This window comes from Anomaloglossus baeobatrachus, chromosome 1, assembly GCF_048569485.1.
Source record: "Anomaloglossus baeobatrachus isolate aAnoBae1 chromosome 1, aAnoBae1.hap1, whole genome shotgun sequence".
Taxonomy (NCBI): domain Eukaryota; kingdom Metazoa; phylum Chordata; class Amphibia; order Anura; family Aromobatidae; genus Anomaloglossus; species Anomaloglossus baeobatrachus.
Window position 1 is genome coordinate 344,464,676 of NC_134353.1, and position 21,892 is coordinate 344,486,567.

The 21,892-nt window shown below is 47.7% G+C and overlaps 1 protein-coding gene across 3 annotated transcripts in view; it reads right to left on the reverse strand.

The window, feature by feature from the left end:
- Positions 1–21,892, reverse strand: part of CENPC (centromere protein C) — a 290,257-nt gene that overhangs the window by 62,864 nt on the left and 205,501 nt on the right. For all 3 annotated transcript variants that reach the window (XM_075352390.1, XM_075352389.1, XM_075352388.1), the window contains one exon: positions 5,684–5,755. In XM_075352390.1, the coding sequence (XP_075208505.1) occupies positions 5,684–5,755 (72 nt within the window). The remainder of the gene's footprint in view (positions 1–5,683; positions 5,756–21,892) is intronic.

Sequence of the window (21,892 nt, forward strand, 5' to 3'; positions counted from 1 at the left end):
CACATGTAGATAGGCATCTCTGATGTCGATGGACGCCAGGAACTCCCCTTGAGTCATAGAGGCAATGACTGATCGCAGAGACTCCATGCGAAAATGCCGCACCCGGACATGCTTGTTGAGAAGCTTGAGATCCAGGATGGGCCGGAAGGTACCGTCCTTTTTTGGAACTAGGAAGAGATTTGAGTAAAAACCTCTGAACCGTTCCTGAGCGGGAACTGGGACAATCACTCCGTTTGCCTGCAAGGACGCCACGGCCTGCGAGAAGGCGGTGGCCTTGGAGCAGGGGGGAGTTGAGAGAAAAAAATCTGTTTGGAGGGCTGGAAGAGAATTCTATCCTGTAGCCGTGAGATATGATGTCTCTCACCCACTGATCGGAGACTTGTTTTAACCAAGCGTCGCCAAAGTGGGAGAGCCTGCCACCGACTAAGGACGTGGCTGGAGCGGGCCGAGAGTCATGAGGAAGCTGCCTTAGTGGCAGAACCTCCTGCGGTCTTCTGCGGACGCGCTTTTGGGCGCCAGTTGGATTTCTGATCCTTGGCTGAGTTAGCGGACGAGGCAGAAGGCTTAGAGGATGACCAGTTGGAGGAACGAAAGGAACGAAACCTCGATTGATTCCTACCCTGGGCGGGTTTCCTGGTCTTGGTTTGTGGCATGGAAGTACTCTTCCCGCCAGTAGCTTCTTTAATGATCTCATCCAGCTGTTCACCAAACAGCCGTGAACCAGCAAAAAGGAGCCCAGCAAGAAACTTCTTGGAAGAAGCATCTGCCTTCCACTGTCGAAGCCACAAAATCCTGCGGATAACAAGAGAATTAGCTGAAGCCACCGCAGTGCGGTGAGCAGCCTCTAGCATGGCAGACATGGCATAGGATGAAAAAGCTGAAGCCTGAGCAGTTAAGGTAACCATCTCAGGCATAGATTCCTTGGTGAGGGAATGCATCTCCTCTAGAGAAGCAGAGATGGCTTTGAGAGCCCACACTGCTGCAAAAGTCGGGAAAAACGCGGCCCCCGCAGCTTCATACACAGATTTGGCCAGAAGGTCAATCTGATGGTCAGTGGAATTCTTAAGTGAGGTGCCGTCAGCCACCGACACAACGGTCCGGGCTTATAGCCTAGACACCGGAGGGTCTACCTTTGGGGAGTGAGACCACTCCTTGACCACCTCAGGTGGAAATGGAAACCGGTCATCAGAACCACGCTTTGGAAAGCGTTTGTCAGGGCAGGCCCTGGGTTTGGTCACAGCGGTCTGAAAACTGGAGTGGTTAAAGAACACACTCTTCACTCTCTTAGGCGAGGTAAACTGATGTTTTTCTGCCAAAGAGAGTTGCTCCTCTGACACTGGCGGATTGAGATCCAGCACAGAATTAATAGAAGCAATCAAATCACTAAGATCTGAGTCACCCTCAGAGAAATCGATGGGATACATAGCCTCCGAGCCCCCAGTGAGGGCATCCTCCTCATCTTGAAAGTCAGCTCTTGAGACAGAGCCTTGGGATGGGGAGGGGGAGGAAACCCTGCGCCTTCTCTTAGAAGGACAGGGTCTGGGATCAGATGATGAATCCTCCGTGAGCTCCGATGGACGGAGGTCAGAGGATAGGAGTCCTCTGTCAAGAGTATTAGAGGCACCCTGTGAGGGGGGCTGATGCATATTCATCAAAGTCCTGGACAAAAGCCCCATGGACTCAGCAAATGACTGGGATATGGACCTAGAAAAGGACTCTACCCAGGCCGGGGGTTCAATCACAGGTGCAGCAGCAGCCTGAGAGACCACTGGGGGTGAGACTCCAGGCTGTGGCACTGCCAAGTTAGAGCAGACATCACAATGTGGATAAATGCTCGGCTCAGGCAGCAGGAGCTTACATGCAGTGCATGCAGAATAAAGCTTTGGAGCCTTGCTCCTTGTGTGAGACATGCTGCTGGAGTGGGGGCTTTGCAGAGAATGAACCCCAGGGAGAATATACAGAGGTCCACAACCGGAGACCGGCTGTGGCTTACTAGACCGCTGAGCGCGGTGTTGTGTGCCCTCCAGATCCCGAAGCCCGGTCCCCCAGTCGCAGCACCTCAGCAGAGATGCAGAATGCAGGATGTCCCAGAGCAGAGTGAACTCTGCCTGAGAAGAGGGCATTCCTATAAAAGAGCGTAAACTGGAGGGCTATAGAGACCTGCAGGGAAGGAGGGACGCCCCAGCAGTGGGGAGTGTCCCTCCCCTGTGTAGAACGGCCGCCGGGAGGAGCCAAACCTGTCCCTCTGCATGAGTGACATGCGAGGGCAGGAAAATGAAAGTAGGCCTCCGGCGAAGCCGGGGCCTAAATTTAAACGGCGAGGCCGACAAGCAGGCACCATCGGCGCGGTTCTCAGGCAAAAGCTACCCGCCGGAAAAGTTAAAACAATCACATACATCATACTCTCCCCTTACAATAAAGAATCGGGACCCCCAACATAAACGTCTCAGGTAATTAGCTGCTGAGACGCAGGACCATGTCCCTGGGGATGAGTGCTCCGGTCCAACAGAATCCTCAAGGGGTTGTGGATGGAGACCGGATTCCTGCCAGGCATGGAGACCGTGCTGGCTCCCACTTCAAGCCAGAGCCCAGAAGGGATAGTGAAGGAGCGCGGCATGTAAGGCTTCAGCCCTGTAAATCAACCTTAACAACACCGCCGACACAGTGGGGTGAGAAGGGACATGCCGGGAGTCCAGACATGGACCCGCTTTTCTTCAAACTCTTTCCAAAAGTCAAACAAATGAGATGAGAATGCATGTGTGGATGTATGCCTCCTGACACAAAGCAATAAACTGGCTAGGACTGGCTACCAGGGGGTGTATAAGCTCAGAGGGAGGAGCTACACTTTTAAGTGTAGTACTTTGTGTGTCCTCCGGAGGCAGAAGCTAAACACCCATGGTCTGGGTCTCCCAAAGGAACGATAAAGAAAAAAGTGAAATTCCACAATTATTGTTTTCTTTGTTTTTTTTTTTTTGTTTACTATACCAGGCAACATGATTCTGCAGGTGACCAAGGGGCACTTTGCACACTACGACATCGCAAGCAGATGCTGCGATGCCGTGCGCGATAGTCCCCGCCCCCGTCGCAGCTGTGATATCATGGTGATAGCTGCCGTAGCGAACATTATCGCTACGGCAGCTTCACATGCACTCACCTGCCCTGCGACGTTGCTCTGGCCGGCGACCCGCCTCCTTATTAAGGGGGCAGGTCGTGCGGCATCATAGCGACGTCACATGGCAGGCGGCCAATAGAAGCGGAGGGGCGGAGATGAGCGGGACGTAAACATCCCGCCCACCTCCTTCCTTCCGCATAGCCGGTGTGAGCCACAGGACGCAGGTAGGAGATGTTCCTTGCTCCTGCGGCTTCACACACAGCGATGTATGCTGCCGCAGGAACGAGGAACAACATCGTAACATCGGTATTTCCCAATTCATGGAAATGCCGGACCCTACACCGATGATACAATAACGACGCTTTTGCGTTCGTTAATCGTATCGTATCAAAAAGGATTTACACACTACGATATCGACTGCGACGCCGGATGTGCGTCACTTTCGATTTGACCCCACCGACATCGCAGCTGCGATGTCGTAGTGTGCAAAGTGCCCCTAAGGCTATGTGCTCACGCTGCATTTTTTTCTGACCACAAAGATGCAGCCTTTTTGGCGCCAAAAAAATGCACAAAAACGCACCCACAGGAAAAATGCATTAAAAATGCATGCGTTTTTGCACTTTTTTTTATGCTTTTTGAAGCTTTTTTTGCTGTGATTTTGTCCAATGCATTCAATGGGTGAAAAACGTAGTGTGAAAACGCAAAAAGAATTGACATGATGCATCTTTGTGGTCACCATAAAGACGCAGCCAAAAAAAACTGCACTTTGCAGACAGCAAAAATGAAATCTCAGAATTTGCTGGGGAAGGAAATTCATGCAGTTTTGAGACCAAAACTGCACCCAAAAAATGCACAAAAACGCGGAAAAAAAATGCAGTGTGAGCACAGAGCCTAATGGTTTGTAGATATCAAACATATAGACTTACTTTTTTAATTTGTGAAAGATTTTCAGAAGTTTGTTAAAAAAAACAATTGCCCTTTTGTTGTCATTTTCTGAGACCCGTAGCATTCTCATTTTTCAGGATCTGGGGTTAAATGACTGCTTATTTTTCGAGTCTTGAGCTGGCTTTTTTAACCCCTTTAAAAATAAAAAATAAAAAAATGTAATAAAAAAAGGTTTAAAACAATATGAGAATATAAACCTAAAAATTCAAATCACCCCCCCTTTTGCCCCATTGAAAATAAAACAATTAGAAAAATAAAAAAATACACATATTTGGTATTGCTGTGTTTAGAAATGCCCAATCTATCAAAACACAAAATCAATGGGGCAAAAGGGGGGTGATTTGAACATTTTTTTATATTTTTCATATTTTTTTGTTTTACATTTTTTATTCATTCTACTAGTCCCCTTAGGGGACTTTATCACTGCACAGTCCGATCACTTCTGCTGATCAGAGCGATGTGATCATGTGGTCCAATGAGCCCAAAATAGAACTTTTTGGTATCAACTCCACTGTGTGTGTTTGGAAGAAGAAGAAGGATGAGTATAGCCCCAATAACACAGTCCCAACCATAATGCATGGCGGTGTAAGCATCATACTTTGGGGGTGCTTTTGTGCAAAGGGGACAGGACAACTGCACCGTATTGAAGAGAGGATGGATGAAGGCATGTATTGTGAAATTTTGGTCAACATCCTCCTTCCCTCAGTAAGAATATTGAAGATGGGTTGTGGTTGGGTCTTCCAGCAAAACAATGACCAAATACAAAACAGCCAGGGCAACTAGAGTGGCACCATAAAAAGGACGTCAAGGTCCTGGAGTGGCCTAGCCAGTTCTCAGACATTAACCCAATAAAATCGGAGTGAGCTGAAACTTAAGGCCCAGTCACACACAGAGATCAATCTTTGGCAGATCTGTGGTTGCAGTGAAATCATGGACATATTGTTCCATTTGTACACAGCCAAAACCTGGCACAGATTGCAGTGAAATTGTGGACAATCAGTGCCAGATTTTGGCTGTGTACAAATGGAACAATATGTCCATGATTTCACTGCAACCACAGATCTGCCAAAGATTGATCTCTGTGTGTGACAGGGCCTTTAATGTTGGTCAGCGACAGACCAGAAGCCTGGAAGATCTGCAGAAGATTTGTATGGAGGAGTGGGCCAAAATCCCTGCTGCAGTGTGTGTGAAACTTTGGTCAGGAACTACAGGAAACATCTGACCTCTGTAATAGCAAAAAAAAAAAATTCTGTACCAAATATTAAGGTATGTTTTACTGTTGTATCAAATATTTATTTCAAGCAATAAAATGCAATTAATTATTTAAAAATCATACAATGCCATGTTCTGGATTTTTTTGGGGGGATTCTGTCTGTCACAGTTAAAGTGTACCTATGATAAAAATTACAGATCTCTCCATTCTTTCTAGGTGCGAAAACTTGCAAAATTAGGCGTATATCAAGTGTGTGTGTGTGTGTGTGTGTGTTGTATTCAATATTTTACACACACATATGCATTACAAAGTGAGTTCATTCTTACGTGTGTTTTTATGTGTAAGTCTTCCTCGAATTTAGATCATGCATAATTCTGTCATTTCAATTATTGAATTAAGTCAAAATTACTTACAATACCGATTCTTCGTTGTGATCATCAGCAGGACATGGGGTGTTACTGTGCTTTATCTTAACCTTTCTCTTTCTGTAGAAACATGCACATCAGAGATAAATCAAAAAAGGTTTAAATAAAAAAAATAAAATATCAAATTTGTAATTGATAAACCATCAGATACATAGATTTGTCTGGACAATATAAACAAAACATCAGCAACTATATAATGTAAGATATGCAATTTAGTTATCTAGTTTTCACTTATAAGATTATGATTATAAAATTAAAAGGAAATTTGTCAGTAGGATCAACCCACCAAAGTCATCTATATCAGCATGTAGGTCATAGGAAACATAGTACAATAATATCATGATATCCAGTGTCTTATTACAGAGAAATCCACATCTTTCTTATATGTAAATGAGCTGTCGCAGTCTATGGGCATATCAGTGATCTGTTTGAGAATTTGCCTCCTGAGCTTACAGTTAACAGATCTTGGAAAAAAGTTCCACAATTGGATGTAGTGAAAATTGCAGTTTTGTTGTACTGGTATAAATGTGCCCCTGCTATGTACTGTGTAATGTCTGTGTCTGACCGTACAGGGACATGGGTCTAACCAAACCACATCTCCTGGGTAAGGGAGGACACAAGAGTATACAGACATTACAGCATGAGATAGCAGCAAATACTTTGTGAGGCAAAGTATTTGATGCTTGTTATTGTATGTTTTACCTCACAGAATAGTAGATGTGATCCCATGCTGTCCTGTGTCTTTTTTTTCTTCCTCCTCTGCCCAGGAAATGTAGTATGATCACCCCATCTCCCTGTACTGTCAGAAATGGCAGGGGCACATTTATTAGATCCAATTGTGACACCTAATTTAGTCCAAGATCCATTAATTAAAATGTAGTTTTTTCAAAGGAAAACCCCCTTAAAACTTTCTAACCTTCAAGCCCATGTGGACTACTTACGAGAGTTGATCCTATAGAGAGATTCCGAAAAAAGTGACTATCTAAGGCTAAGTTCACATTTCCGTTGATTTGTATCAGTCACATGCGTCGCTTGACGCATGTGACTGATGCGCTGTTCAACGCTGTACAACGGATGACAAAGAACAGAATTCTTTGTCGGATTCCGTTGTGTGCGGGGGGCGGAGTTCGGGGGAAGAGCCGAGCGGGGGGCGGGGCCAGGCACTGAGGATGTCAGTGGAAGTGCTGCGGTCTGCATGGCTGGGGACAGGTGAGTGTATCTGTGAGTGAGTGTGTGTATGTGCATGTATGTATGTATGTATGTATGTATGTATGTATGTATGTATGTATGTATGTATGTATGTATGTGTGTGCACATGCAAAGAGCGGGAGGGGGCGGAGCCGAGCGGGGGGCGGGGCCAGGCGCTGAGGATGTCAGTAGAAGTGCTGCGGTCTGCATGGCTGGGGACAGGTGAGTGTATGTGTGAGTGAGTGTGTGTATGTGCATGTATGTATGTATGTATGTGCACATGCAAAGAGCGGGAGGGGGCGGAGCCGAGCAGGGGGCGGGGCCAGACGAGGGTGTCAGTGGCAGTGCTTGTCTGCATGGCTGGGGACAGGTGTGTGTGTGTGTACATACATGTGCGGAGTGCGGGAGGGGGCGGGGCCGAGCGGGGAAGTGTCGGCCTCCCTGCACACGTAACCAGCCTAAATATCGGGAAACAGCAAAGCACCCGATGTTTACCTTGGTTACGGGCCTACACCGCTTAGCGCTGGCTCCTTGCACCGTAACCAGGGTAAATATCGGGTAACCAACCAAAGCTGGTGACGTGTGCAGGGAGCCAGAGAGCATGCGCAGCGAAATCCGACGGATCTCGCTGCTCAAAAAACGTTACATGCTGCGTTCCCCCCGCCCGGCGGTCAGTCGTTCCACGACTGATCAGTCGGGCGGAGGGTGCAACGCAGCATCATCAGTCACAATCCGCTGCTCATACAAGTCTATGGGAGCAGCGGAATCCGCTAAACGGATTCCGCTGTTTACAAGAGCAGCGGATTGTGACTGATAGATTTTAGCGGAAATGTGAACTTAGCCTTAAATATAAAAATGGGAGAGGACTTCCTATTCCCACTGTCAGTTTTCACCTTTCTGAGGATGCCAAATTTTTCAAATCAGACATGCGCCAGTTTATGCGGGAATTAAGATTTGCCAAAGGGAACTAAACACCTAAACTAAATACCTATAAATAAAACTTAACTTTTATTCATTCAGTTGTTAAATGATTATATAAAGTGCATGTACACACATTAAAAACACTTAACGCAGGAACAGCTCATCTAATCCCTTTATGGAGATACACAATCTTATTTATCTCCTACTGTGATTATTTAATGGTCATACAGTTTTTGTCAGCAGCCATTATTAATAAACGCTGTCCTATCACTAGCTGTTAAAATCCTAAAGGTAAAGCCTCCCCGACATGTTTCACTTATACAGGCTTCACCAAGGGGACATTGGACAACCAATGATCTTGTATCTCCAGCCAAATCCACTCACTCACCAGCAGGGAGACCCAACAAGGGGTCACAGAGCATGACACCAGACTTGGTCAATTTTTAGGCCCAGTGCTTCTACGCTACTGAACAGAATACTGGATCTAGTTTATCCTCAGTGTCTCAATAAATAAAAATAAAAAAAATAAATCTTTATTTTTATATAGCGCTAACATATTCCGCAGCGCTTTACATACATCAGGAACACTGTCCCCATCAGGGCTCACAATCTAAATTCCCTATCTGTATGTCTTTGGAGTGTGGGAGGAAACCGGAGTACCCGGAGGAAACCCACGCAAATATGGGGAGAACATACAAACTCCTTGCAGATGGTGTCCTTGGTGGGATTCGAACCCAGGACCCCAGCCAGCGCTGCAAGACTGTAGTGCTAACCACTGAGCCACCATGCCGCCCGCACATGACACTGGACCCAGCCAACTTTCAGGCCTAGTGCTTCTGCGCTACTGAGCATGACACTGGACCTAGATAACCTTCAAGCCCAGTGCTTCTGCGCTACTGAGCATGACCCTTAACTCAGTCTACTTTCAGCATTTCTATGCTATTAAGCATGACACTGGACTTAATTTTCAAGCCCACTGCCTCTACACCACTGAGCATAGCGCTGGACCCAGTTCATCTACAGTGTTTCTATGCTACTGAGCATGACACTGGACCTAGTCAACCTTCAAGCCCAGTGCCTCCGCGCTGAGCACGACCCTGAACGCGCTGAGCACGACCCTGAACACACAGTCTATCCTCAGCCTTTCCATGCTACTGCGCACGACACTGGGCCTAGTTAATTTTCTAATCTCTAATAAAAGCTTACCACATGACAATAGACCTGGTTCACATTCCGATACCCCAGCTCTGCACCCAACACCCAAAAAATTATACGCCGAGGAATGGGGGCATCAAATATAAGGATGTACTCCATTGCTAAGTAGGAGCAAGTGGATTAAGGGACAGTTTAGTGAAAGAAAAATATATACAAACTGATACCATATCTTGGAGACCTAAAGCTCCTATTTTGTGTGAAGTAATTTTGTACATTCTTATGTGTATGTCTATATGTATAGGAATCAGGTAATAGTGTGCATTGAGACATTAAGTGATTGGTTGTTTACAGTATATATATTTTTTCTATGAGGCCTATTGATTATATTTGAGGAAGGAAAGTGAGGGTGAGGAAAAGGGAGAGCCGCCGAGGAATGGGGGCATCGGTTAAGTAAGGATGTAATGTAATTGGCAGGTAGGAATACATTCCAATAGGGTAATAAAGGCTAATAAACCCCCTTCCCTCTTTTTTGTGCTAATTGTTCAAGGTATTTGATGAATAAACTCATATCTCCCTAACCTCTCTAGTGACTCATAGAATTTGGTTAATGATATTTTTGCAACCTTCACTTTGTAAAATATTTTTTTTTTGTTTTGAGTTAAGCTTTTAATGTATATTAATAAAACGTAAATTTTATCAACAAAATATTAGGTATATGCTGTCACAAGGTTGAATTTTGTATACCCATCCAAAAACTTTTTTCTTCTTTAAAAATTTTGATGTACTGGTATACCAACCTTTAGGGACTGTGGATGCCAACTTTTCCAATGCAACAAATTATTTGTCGCCGTAGTTTTTCTATAGGTTTCTGTAGCAATTTTCCCAGCCGGGTCTATTGATATTTTCAAATCCAAGAAGTTGAGTGTTTTTTCCACCGAATTCACTCGTGAAAAACATCCCTACCTTGTTCTTGTTCAGGATTTCAACAAAATCCTGAAAAATCCTGACGTTGCCCTTCCATAGAATAAGCACATTGTCGATGTACCTACTCCAAAATAAAATGTGACTCGTGAAAAATGATAAATCCTCACATCTCATGTACTGCTATACTGGTGTACAACAGTGCAGGAGGCATATCAGTGATTCCCTGACACAGCATGTAAGACTCAACTGGATCTGAAAGGCCACCATATACTGGGGTAACCATTACAATCGCAAGAAGCCAATCTTGCCATAGGGGGTCTTTTAAGCCTCGTTCAACCTCTTAAATAATGCTGTTACGATTGAGAGTGGTATTTGAGGAGTTAATAAGCCCATATCAGTCGGGGCCAATGTACGCTGGTGTCAGCTGTCATTGTTGGACCACGGCCTGTTTCGTGTTGGTACAACTACTGAAGGAACTCTTGGATATTTCTTATGCTCTACCTTCCAGTTTCACTTCTATTCAGGTCTGTGCACTTTCTACCAAATGGGATTGGGCAAACCAAATGAGAGTCTATTTATACTTGCTACTCACATGCTTCAGTGCTGGCTACATTTCTGGATGGATGGTTGTCTGGAGTAGCAACTCCAAAGTTAAAGTTTTCTTACTGAGACATTGCTATTGCCAGTCCCTGCAGTTTGTATGAATCCCTTTCTCAGATATCTTCTATTTTTTTAAATTTAGGTTTGGGAGGGTTTCCATATATTCCGTTATTCTTTTTGGTTTCTTGTATGCCATCAATCCTGCACGACTATTTGCGCATTCCTGGCCCTGTGTCTCACCTTCTGGCTATGTTCATTTAATTTATGTTTATTGTTGTTTTTGTGTTACACTTGGTTTATAGCTTGTGCAGGTAAGGACACTTGGGTTCAGTTGATGAGTAGGGACACCATTACATGATCTTACAGAGCTAACCTCGGCCATCAGGCAGGGGCAAATCAGGGTCAAATCTAGGGCAAGTACTAGCCTGTTTTGGGTTCTGGGCATTTCTGGCTTTACATCTACCCTAGTTTGTCCATCCCCATGAGAGTGTTAGGGTTCAGTCGTAACAGTGTGTCAACCATGGTTCCAGGTGGGTGAACAAACATGTGTCTGTTCTGAGCACAGGTGCTACAGGATAGACCTACATAAAAAGTGTAACTGGATGCACACAATACACATTATAGGCCTCTGCATGATGAGGGACCAAACCACATTGACATCCCAGTGAAAATCATGCATATATGCAGAGTCACTTACATAGTCCATGTGCTAACTTTATTTTGTAACCGCTTAAAAAAAAATAAAATTAGCTATGATCAAGAGTGGGTATAAGTTAGGCAAAATGAGCACATTTTTCCCAACCCCTATTCTTTTTCACTGATCTATAATCACCTGGGATTTTAATTTAATGTTCTCAAGATTTCTATCCATAATCTTGTCTGTCTATGAGTGCAGAATAATAATCAATGTCACTTTCTTTTATTGGGTGCAATGTATGTAATATGACATCCATCTGCTAGATCCTAAATTTGATATGCTTTTTAAGTTATCCAATGACTTGCAATTATTAATTTTCTAAAGTCGTGATGCCATCCTCCAATATCGATCTCCTAAATGCTTTAATTCAATCAATTGCTCTACTTGGATTTTTTTCTTTTTGAGTGTGCCATAGCTACACACTACTCAAAAAAAAGTTAGGCATATTTGGCTGTCGGGTGAGATTTATTTGATATGTAAAGCTCATGCTACGGTGAATCTTATCCTGAAAGTGGGGCATTTAAGTATAATCATACAGTGGTGATTTCTTAATCTCAAAATTTATTGAAACAAAACCCAACAGTGGTGAATATCCTCCCCACTAACCCCCCGCCCAAAAAAGTGTCAATGTCTCAATACTCGTCATGTGACCTTGTGCATTAATTGCAGCTTGACAACCATGTCTCATGATGTTCACAAGTCGACTTATGGTCTTTTGAGGCATGGCGTCCCACTCTTGTTGACGTGCGTCCCTCAGGTCATTAACGCTTTGGGGTAGAGAGTTACAAGCCTCTACAAGTCGACTCAGCTGATCCCATAGGTTTTCTATGGGACTCGGGTCTGGAGAAAGTGCAAGTCACTATTAATGGTACCGCAGTCTCCAGCAGCCATTCCCTAATGATGCCACGTTGATGAGCTGGAGTATTGTAGTTCATGAAGATGAAATTAGGTCTGTGGTGTTCATGCAGATGTACAATGATTGGAAGACCTCAGTTCCACTTGCGCATAGCTTTCGAAGCTACAGCATCGTATATGTTATATGCTAATGACCCTCTGCTGCGAGCCTAAGCCAAGAGTCATGTGACTGTGATCCGATCTTGCGATCGGATCACAGCTGGGGAAAAGAGGGGAGGGAATACTTTCTCCCTCTCCTCCGCGGCCTGTCTCTGCATACATTGCACTGCACTTGGATAACATGCGAGTGCAGTGCGATGTTTCAAACGCACCCATAGACTTGTATGGGTGCGTGTGAGTTAAGACTCGCTGCCAAACGCAGCATGCTGCTATTCATTTCTCATGCCAATATGGCTTGAGTAATCAATGGCAGTTGAACACTACCCTATAGTTTTGCACTGGTGCGAGTGCAATCCGATGTTTTATGGCATTGCACTCGTCCGTGCAAAGCGCAAGTGGAAACCAGGCCGAATAATGATGCTTTTCAAGTAGTAGGCGGCCATCATTTTTATTCAGCGTGAATAGACTTTCATTAGTGAATAGGAATGAGGCCCACTGGTCCCTCGTCCAGCAAGTATACGACTACTGATTCCTGGTGGTGCGGTCAGGTAACCTTCCACAGAGACCACTCAGGTTGTCTTGCGCGCAGACCACTCTGATATAAATGGTTTTGAATGATCTGTTGTGACACTTTGTGGAGCCTCTCACCTCCCTTAATTGTGCCTGGAGTTGTGTAGCATTCATTATCCAGTTCCAAAGGGCATTGTTCACAATTAAGCTATCATCAATGTGGGATGTGACCAAAGAATGTCCACTTCTGTACTATTATGTGACTCGTTCAATCTCCCCGTAGCAACCTGCTGATGACACTCCTGTGAAACTAAGCTCAGCGGCCACTTCCATCTGAGAATATGCTGCTTGAAGCCTCACAATGGCGAAGTACTGTTAACCAATTGTTAGGTGTTGTCTTGCTCTCATGATGTAATATGTGAACAGCATGATTGGGAGGGCTGTTTAAAAGTAGATTTTGGGTACTCACCGTAAAATCTCTTTCTTGGGCCCTTCATTGGGGGGACACAGAGACCATGGGTTGTATGCTGCTGCCACTAGGAGGCGACACTAAGCAAAACAAAGAAAACTCCTCCTATGCAGTATACACCCACCAACTGGCAATCATTCCTCAGTTAGTGAGAAAGCAATAGGAGACAACAAGAAAGAAAGAACAATCTTACAGAGGTGAACATTAAACTCAACATTCAACAGTAACATATGTCCAACACAAGGGCGGGTGCTGTGTCCCCCAATGAAGGCTCCAAGAAAGAGATTTTACGGTGAGTACCCAAAATCTACTTTTCTTTATCGCCTCATTGGGGGACACAGAGACCATGGGACGTCCGAAAGCAGTCCCACGGGTGGGTCTAATGTTACTCTCAGGGCTGACCTCGGTCCACTGCAGCCTGCAGAACTCGTCTACCGAGGCTCGCATCAGAGGATGCGAAAGTGTGGACCCTGTAGAACTTTGTGAAGGTGTGGAGCGAAGACCAGGTGGCCGCTTTGCAAAGCTGCGACGCTGGAGCGTGGTGACGGACCGCCCAAGAGGCTCTCACCGCCCTGGTGGAATGGGCCGTAATCCTGAGTGGGCGCGTTCTCCCTCTTACCCGGTAGGCTTCTAGCACGGCAGAGCGGATCCATCACGCAATGGAGGACTTGGAGGCAGGTAGGCCTCTGCGCGGGCCGGATGGAAGCACAAATAGGGAATCCGACCGTCTGAAATGAGATGTCCTGGAAATGTACAGGCGGAGGGCTCTGACCAAGTCCAGCTTGTGGAGAAGAATCTCACGAGGGTGAGAAGGGTTCGGGGAAAAGGAGGGAAGAACAATGTCCTCGTTGAGATGGAAAGAGGAGACCACCTTGGGAAGAAAGGACGGTACCGGCCGGAAGACTACCTTATCCTGGTGGAAGACGAGATAGGGAGAGCGGCAGGAAAGCGCTGCTAGTTCAGATACCCACCTGATTGACGTGATGGCAACTAAGAAGGCGACCTTCCAAGAAAGGAACGTTAGAGACACCTCCTGAATAGGTTCGAAGGGGTATGCTGAAGAACGGACAGAACTAGGTTGAGGTCCCAGGGCTCCACAGGAGGCTGAACGGGGGGCACCGAATGAGCGGCCCCTTGGATGAATGTGCGAACCTGTGAGCGAGAGGCAATCCTCTTCAGGAAGAGAATGGAAAGAGCAGACACTTGCCCCTTGAGAGAGCTGAGTGCCAACCCTGCATCGAGACCAGACTACAGGAAGGACAACAGAACTGGTAAGGAGAAGGTCATGGCTGTGACCTGGTTAGCTTCACACCAGCGGAAGTAGGCCTTCCACGTACGGTGGTAGATGCGAGAAGAGGACGGCTTCCGTGCTTTAAATCATTGTCTGGACGACCCTTTCTGAGAATCCCGAAGAAGTTAGTACTGCGGCTTCAACAGCCATGCCGTTAAATTGAGCGACTGTGAATTCTGGTGAAGAAAAGGTCCTTGAGTGAGAAGGTCCAGGACGTCTGGAAGTATCCACGGAACGTCGGCGAGAAGGTGCACGAGTTCTGCGTGCCGTGGGCGACGGGGCCAATCTGGGGCCACGAGAATCACCGGGACTCCTTCCGATTTGATCTTCTTGACTAATTTGGGGATGAGCGGAAGCGGAGGAAAGAGGTACGGCAGAGAGAACTGCGACCAGGGAATCGCTAGGGCGTCCATTGCGAGCGCCAGTGGGTCTCTTGCTCTGGAGACGAATTGGGGCACCTTGTGATTCCACCTGGAGGCCAGGAGATCCACGTCGGGGGTCCCCCACCTGGAACAGATCTGCTGAAAGATTCTGGGATTGAGGGACCACTGTCCCGCGTCGAGTCCTTCTCGGCTGAGGAAGTCGGCGGCCCAGTTGTCCACTCCCGGAATGTGGACCGCTGAGATCGCTGGGATGTTCTGTTCGACCCAGTCGAGGATTTGAGATACCTCCTTCATCGCCGCTCGGCTGCGTGTTCCGCCCTGATGGTTTATGTAGGCCACAGCTGTCACACTGTCGGACTGTACCTGAATTGGGTGTCCTAGAAGCAGGGACTCCCAGTGTAGGAGAGCCAAGCGAACTGATCTGAGTTCCAAGATGTTTATGGGAAGCTTGGTTTCCGGCTCGGTCCAGCGACCCTGAACAGTAAGGTCTTGGAATGTGGCTCCCCAGCCTAGCAGGCTGGCATCTGTCGTGATGACTTTCCATCAAAGGGGAAGAAATGATCTCCCTTGGAGGGTGAGGGGAGAGCGTTTCCACCATTTCAATGACTCTCTGACTAGAGGAGGGAGCACTACTGGTCGATCCAGGGAGTGAAGAGACTTGTCCCATGTTGCTAGAAGGAGACCCTGAAGAGGGAGAGTATGGAATTGACTGTAGGGAACCGCTTCCATTGACGCCACAATTTTTCCGAGAATTCTCATGCAGTACCGAAGAGAGCAACGGGGTGCGCGTTGGAGCTTCCAAATCCCCCTGAGGATAGCTGAGAGCTTCTCCTCGGGCAGGAAAACCTTCACCTGTGCGGTGTCGAAGATCATGCCGAGGAATGAGATGCGTTGAGCCGGGATCAGAGATGACTTTGGTCTGTTGATCAACCAGCCGAGACGGTCTAGCGTATCCAGAGTGATGTTGAGGCTGTCGCGGCACTCCGACGCCGAGGGAGCCTTGATTAAAATGTCGTCCAGGTACGGGATGGCTAGAATTCCCCGGGTCCGAAGAATAGCCATGACAGTTGCCATCACCTTGGTGAAGACTCTGGGAGCTGTCGAGAGCCCGAATGGGAGAGCTGTGAATTGAAAGTGTTGCTCCTGAACCACGAAACGTAAGAATCTCTGATGAGCTGGGAAGATCGGGATATGGAGATAGGCGTCCTGGATGTCCACCGAACAAAGGAACTCCCTGGGTTGCATGGATGCTATCACTGAGCGCAGAGACTCCATGCGGAATCGACGGAGACGGACCCGCCTGTTGAGGCGCTTCAGGTCCAGAATGGGACGGACTGTGCCATTCTTCTTCGGAACTACGAAAAGATTTGAATAAAACCCCGAAATCGGTCTTGAGGGGGGACGGGGGTGATGACTCCAGAGTCTCGCATGGACTGGATGGCTGCGAAGAATCCTTAGGTGAGAGAGGGATCCTTGGGGGGTTTGGACTTGACGAAGCGCGAGCGTGGGAGAGAAGAAAACTCTCTTGTAGCCGTGAGAGACGACGTCTCGGACCCAGGCATCGTCTATCACGGAAATCCACGCGCTTCTGAACATGCGGAGGCGACCGCCGACCCTGGATGAGGATCCGGGAATGGGAGCCCAGTCATGCGGAGGAGAATCTGTTGGATCTGGAGGTCTTGGACTGCTGGCCACGGGAACGCCAGGAACGCCAGTGGGGTGTTGCCTTAAAGGAGGGCTTCTGTCTCTCCTGACGTGCTGGTGACCGCTCCCGACGTGTGTTGGTGTTGGTAGAAAATTGATGAAAGGGAAAAACCCGTCGTTTAGGGGGGCACAGGGCATCCTTCGTTGGGGAAGGAAGGTACTTCTGCGCCCAGTAGCCTCAGAGATGATCTTGTCCAGCTTTTCTCCGAAGAGTCTGGCACCAAGAAAGGGAAGACTGGTGAGAGACTTTTTGGATGCTGAGTCCGCGTTCCACGCTGTAAGCCACAAGGCTCTGCGGATTGCAGTAATGTTGCCGGCTGCCAGGGCTACGGAAGCAGCAGAGTCGAGGGACGCAGCAACTAGATACTTTCCAGCATGTGCGATCTGATCTGCCAGATCTGCCAGCTCGGGGCTGGGAGCTTCAGCCAGGATACCACGCCGAAGGAGCTTTGCCCAGGCGGAGACAGCCTTGGAGACCCAAGTGGATGCAAAGGCTGGAGTGATGGCGGAGCCGGAGGCTTCAAAGGCCGACTTGGCTAAGGATTCTATGGTCCTGTCCGAGGGATCTTTAAGGGAGGCGCCATCAGAAAGTGGCAAGGTGGTACTGGATGAAAGTCGGGAGATCGGAGGATCCACTGAAGGAGACACTGACCACTTCTGAAGAAGTTCCGGTGCAAAGGGATAAAGGACCTGTGCCCGCTTGCGCCTCTGGAAACGCTTGTCGGGATGTTCCCACTGTCTAGAGAAAATGTCCTCAAATTCCCCATGGTTGCCAAAGCTTCTTGGCAGTTTCTTGGCCCTTTTGAAAGGGACCGATTGACTGGTAGGAGCCAGATCTACCTCCTTCACCTCTAGGGTCTGGTTGACGGCAATGACCAGACTGTCCATCATGCTGGTCAGCTTAGAGATATGTTCAGAGTCCAGATTGGAGTCAGAATCAGGGTCCTGGTCCGAATCTGGGGCTGCCGCAGATGAGGTAGGAGATAGAGAGCGTATCGCTCTGGAGGCCATAGAGGGGCTAAGGGAGCTGGAGGATGACCCCGAGAAGGACCGCTTCCTAGACCTCCTGTGTGTCCTGCCCTGCCGGGCTGGTGGCGCTGCGGGCTCGGACTCGCTCTGGGTCACCGGGGGGACTCCAGAGGTGGAGGCGGGCAGACGCTCTATGGCTGAAACTAAGGTTTGAGATACCTTAGTTAGGTTGTCCACGGACAGAGAGAGCTGTGGCCCACTCAGGTGTGGGGGCCGAGTCCTCATTACAGGCGGTGGGGGGCTCCATAGTAGTCATGCTAGGGGTTCTACAGGCTAGGCAGATGGGGGAGGACTGCCCTGAGGGAAACTTTTTTAGACAAGAGGTGCAGGCGAAGTGTAGTACTATGGCCTGTGGCTGAGAGCGGGTCGCTCTTGTGCTGGACATGGGACAGCAGGGAGAGAGAGAGAGGGGAGGGGAAGAGAAGAAACAGAGCGGAGGATGCCAGGTGGATGGGTACTGGGGAAGGAGCTGCCTCCCAGTGGCAGAGCTTATCCAGATTCTGGCGTTCTGTGTGTGCTGGCGCTGTGTCCTGTTTGAAGCTGCAGGCTGAGGGAGCAGAGGGTGGGGGCTCCGGGGAGCTGCAGGGGAACGAGGTCGGTGGCTGCACCTGGAACTCTGCCGCCGCACAGAGGGATCGCAGGGCTGTAATGGCGCTGCTGAGGGTGTCCGGACTGGGGGAGGAGCAGGAAAGGAGCGCGAAAAACCGGCGCGCTGCAGAGGAAGGACTGCAGGGATTGGCAGAGAGAGAGAGGGCCCGTGAATGGTTGGAAAAGGGCGCGCAGAGGCCTGCTGTGAGTAGCTGATGGAGCGGCGGGCCTGCTGGGAAGCAAGGACTCGCGCGATAGGCCGGGAGGGGGCGTGGCCGGACGGGAGCTAGGCCGGAGAGAAGCCGGGGGCTAAATTTGGGATGAGGCCGCAGGGGGAGCCGGTGGACAGCGCCGAGGACGGGAGGGAGAGGCAAGAGCACTGCCTGTCTAAAGGGGAGCTGACCCGGGGTAAGTTAATCCTATTCCTCTCTTTTCCTATTCCTTTTTTTTTTTTTTTTTTTTTTTTTTTTAAACAGAGCCCCCCATGACCCGGGACAAGGGATGGGTACCTGTCCCGATGGCTGATAGTCCTCCTTGATCCTGACTTGATCCTGGCCTCCTGGGAAAGATATAGGGAGACTGGTATCTTCCAGTGTGATTTTTCGTCTCCCCTCCCTGATCAGGCCGGCTGTGGAGGGCGAGCGTGCAGGGGGAGGGGGGCAAGGACCATCCGCCTGTCCCTCTGTGCGGATGCCCCCCAAACAGTCTTGAGAGTGTTAGGGGGGTAGGGTCCTGCCAGACAGACACGGAGGACAACGGAAGTGGCGGACGGACCCCACTTCTGTGCCACCGGTCTCTAGGGGGGAGAGCAGAGTGAGCTATTACACCCTGTCGCCCGACGAGCTGTGTCTGAAACGAGAAAAGAAGAATATTAAAAATACAAACCTGGGGGGCTGAGAGCAGCCCCAAGTGTGTCCACCTCCTATGGACACTAAGCTTAAACTGAGGAATGATTGGCAGGTGGTGGGTGTATACTGCATAGGAGGAGTTTTCATTGTTTTGCTTGGTGTCGCCTCCTAGTGGCAGCAGCATACAACCCATGGTCTCTGTGTCCCCCAATGAGGCGATAAAGAAATATCAAAATATCAATTCTAATTGAACCCACAAAATTTATTAAGCAATCCATGGATCAAACACCTGATGTGAATTTTGCCATTAAGCTCCTTGTTAAAGAACAAGTTGTGCAAAAAGAACTGAAACATTCAACAGTTGGACATCTCCATTCAAAAGTTTAGAAAAGGTCACATTATGTCCACCTGAAAAGGAAAGAGTGCATTTCAGGATCATCCTGCAATTTCACCGTAAAGCCAAATATCCTTAACTGTTTGCAAGTAGTGTATTTTGCATTACTGAGGAGATTGTGGATTCCCATCACAGAAAAAAAACAAACCAACATTTGAGGTATGTTAACATTTTTCTAGGAGAAAAAGAGTGCAAACTTTCCTTTCTTATCTAGCCAATTCATTGTATAGTACAGAATACTACTTGGGGGAGATATTGTGATGAACGATAAGTTTTTTTTCTTTAGCTCTGTACACATGTCCAGTTATCATCCGTATTTAAAAAAAAGATTCAGAAGCTACATGCAAAGCTTAGGGTATGTGCGCACTAGGCGTTTTTTTCACGCTGCGTTTTTATGTGCGTTTTTTTGTCTCAAAAAACGCACCCGCGGCTAAAAAAACGCGGCAAAAACGATTTGGTGCGTTTTTTGCTGCGTTTTTGCTCACTGCGTTTTTAATCAGTGCACAATGCCATTAAAGATTGTTGATGAAAAAAAAAAAAAAAAAAGGTCTGATGTCCTTTCCTTCTTCAAAATGTTCATTGTATGCAGGAGAGCAGACAGCAGCTGCAGAACTACAAGGCTCAGCATCCTCCATTCACTAGTGTATGCAGGAGAGCAGACAGCAGCTGCAGAACTACAAGGCTCAGCATCCTCCATCCAGGACTATATACAGTTTTTTGCCCAAAAAGAAAAAAAAAATGACATGGGCTTCGCCATATTTTTGTATGCTAGCCGGGTACAGCAGGCAGGTACGGGCTGCCCACAACCCCCAGCTGCCTATTTGTACCCGGCTGGGAACCAAAAATATAGAGAAGCCCTTTTTTTTTTTTAATTATTTCATGAATTTCATGAAATAATTAAAAAAAAAAATGACGTGGGCTTCGCCTAATTTTTGAGTCCAGCCGGGTACAACTAGGCAGCTGGGGATTGGAATCCACAGTGCAGGGTGCCCAATATTTCTGGGCACCCCCACTGCGAATTGCAGTCCGCAGCCACCCCAGAAAATGGCGCTTTCATAGAAGCGCCATCTTCTGGCGCTGTATCCAACTCTTCCAGCTGCCCTGAAGCCGGGTGGCTAGCTAGGTAATAATGGAGTTAGGGCTAGCTGTATATTATCAGCTAGCCCTAAGCCCGAAATTCATGGTGTCACGCCAATATTAGACATGGCCACCATGAATTTCTAGTAATGATAAAAAAAAAAAAAAAAAAAAAAAACAACAACACACAGAAAAATATTTTTATTAGAAATAAAACACAACACAATTAGTGACTCCATCTTTATTGAAATAAAGAACCCCCCTCCGCAGTAATTCTGGGTCAGGGTCCCGCGCCGTCCAATCCGGATCCAATATCATCTGATCGGTTTGCTGGAAGGCAAAGCGATCAGATGATGTGTCAGGTTCTAGGGGCTGAATCCCATCACACATCAGCTGATTGTATAAAAGCCGATTATACAATCAGCTGATGCATCAGTAGAAAAAAAAAAAATAATACTCACTTATGTGCTGTGCTGATTACCGGCAGCTCCTGCAGCGATTGATTGGACAGGAGTCTGATCCCGTCCGATCACTGCAGCAGCTGCCGGTAATCAGCTGATGAAGTCCCCTGACGGCAGGATCAGCTGATAGCCGGCCGGGCGCGAAAAAGCCGGCGAGACTACAATCAGCTGATGAGTCAGGTGACTGCATCAGGTGATCCATCGCCAGGTCCTGCAAGCAAGGTCCTGCCCCGGGGAGACTGCACACAGCCAGAGCGGCGGTACCGGGAGGAGATGGGAGCGGGCATGGCACCGGGACCCTGCAGACAGGTGAGTATATATGACATTTTTTTTTTTCTACTGTTCACTTTGGTTTTCGCCGCTGCCTCCACCTCCCGCCCAGACATGGCGCCGCACGGAGCTGACATGCACAGGACGGGAGGTGGACGCAGCGGTGACGGTACCGGGAGGATTCATGCTTCTGTGTTTACCAACAGAAGGAATCCTCTTCCTGTACACGTCACTGTAGTACCCACCCCCTTGCGTTTATAGCTGCGTTTTTAGTCATAGAAACGCGGCTATATGCGTTTTTCATTGCGTTTTTAACATCTCATTGAATTCAATGAGTGAAAAACGCAGTGGAAAACGCAGAAATAATTGACATGCTGCGTTTTTGTGGTCACCACAAAAACGCAGCTAAAAAAAAAACGCTGTGTGCGAACAGCACTTATGAAAACCCATTGACATTGCTGGGGAAGCAATGTCACTGCGTTTTCAGCACAAAAACGCGGTAAAAAACGCCTAGTGCGCACATACCCTTTCTTTGGTTTCTAATTTTGCTCTGTTTGTAAACAATCCGTTCTTACTTGAAATCTCTCAAAACACTTTTACTGATCTGGGTATGTGCAATGTTTAACCAGTTCAAGATCAGCACATATACCGCCATTCACGACCAAGCACATTTT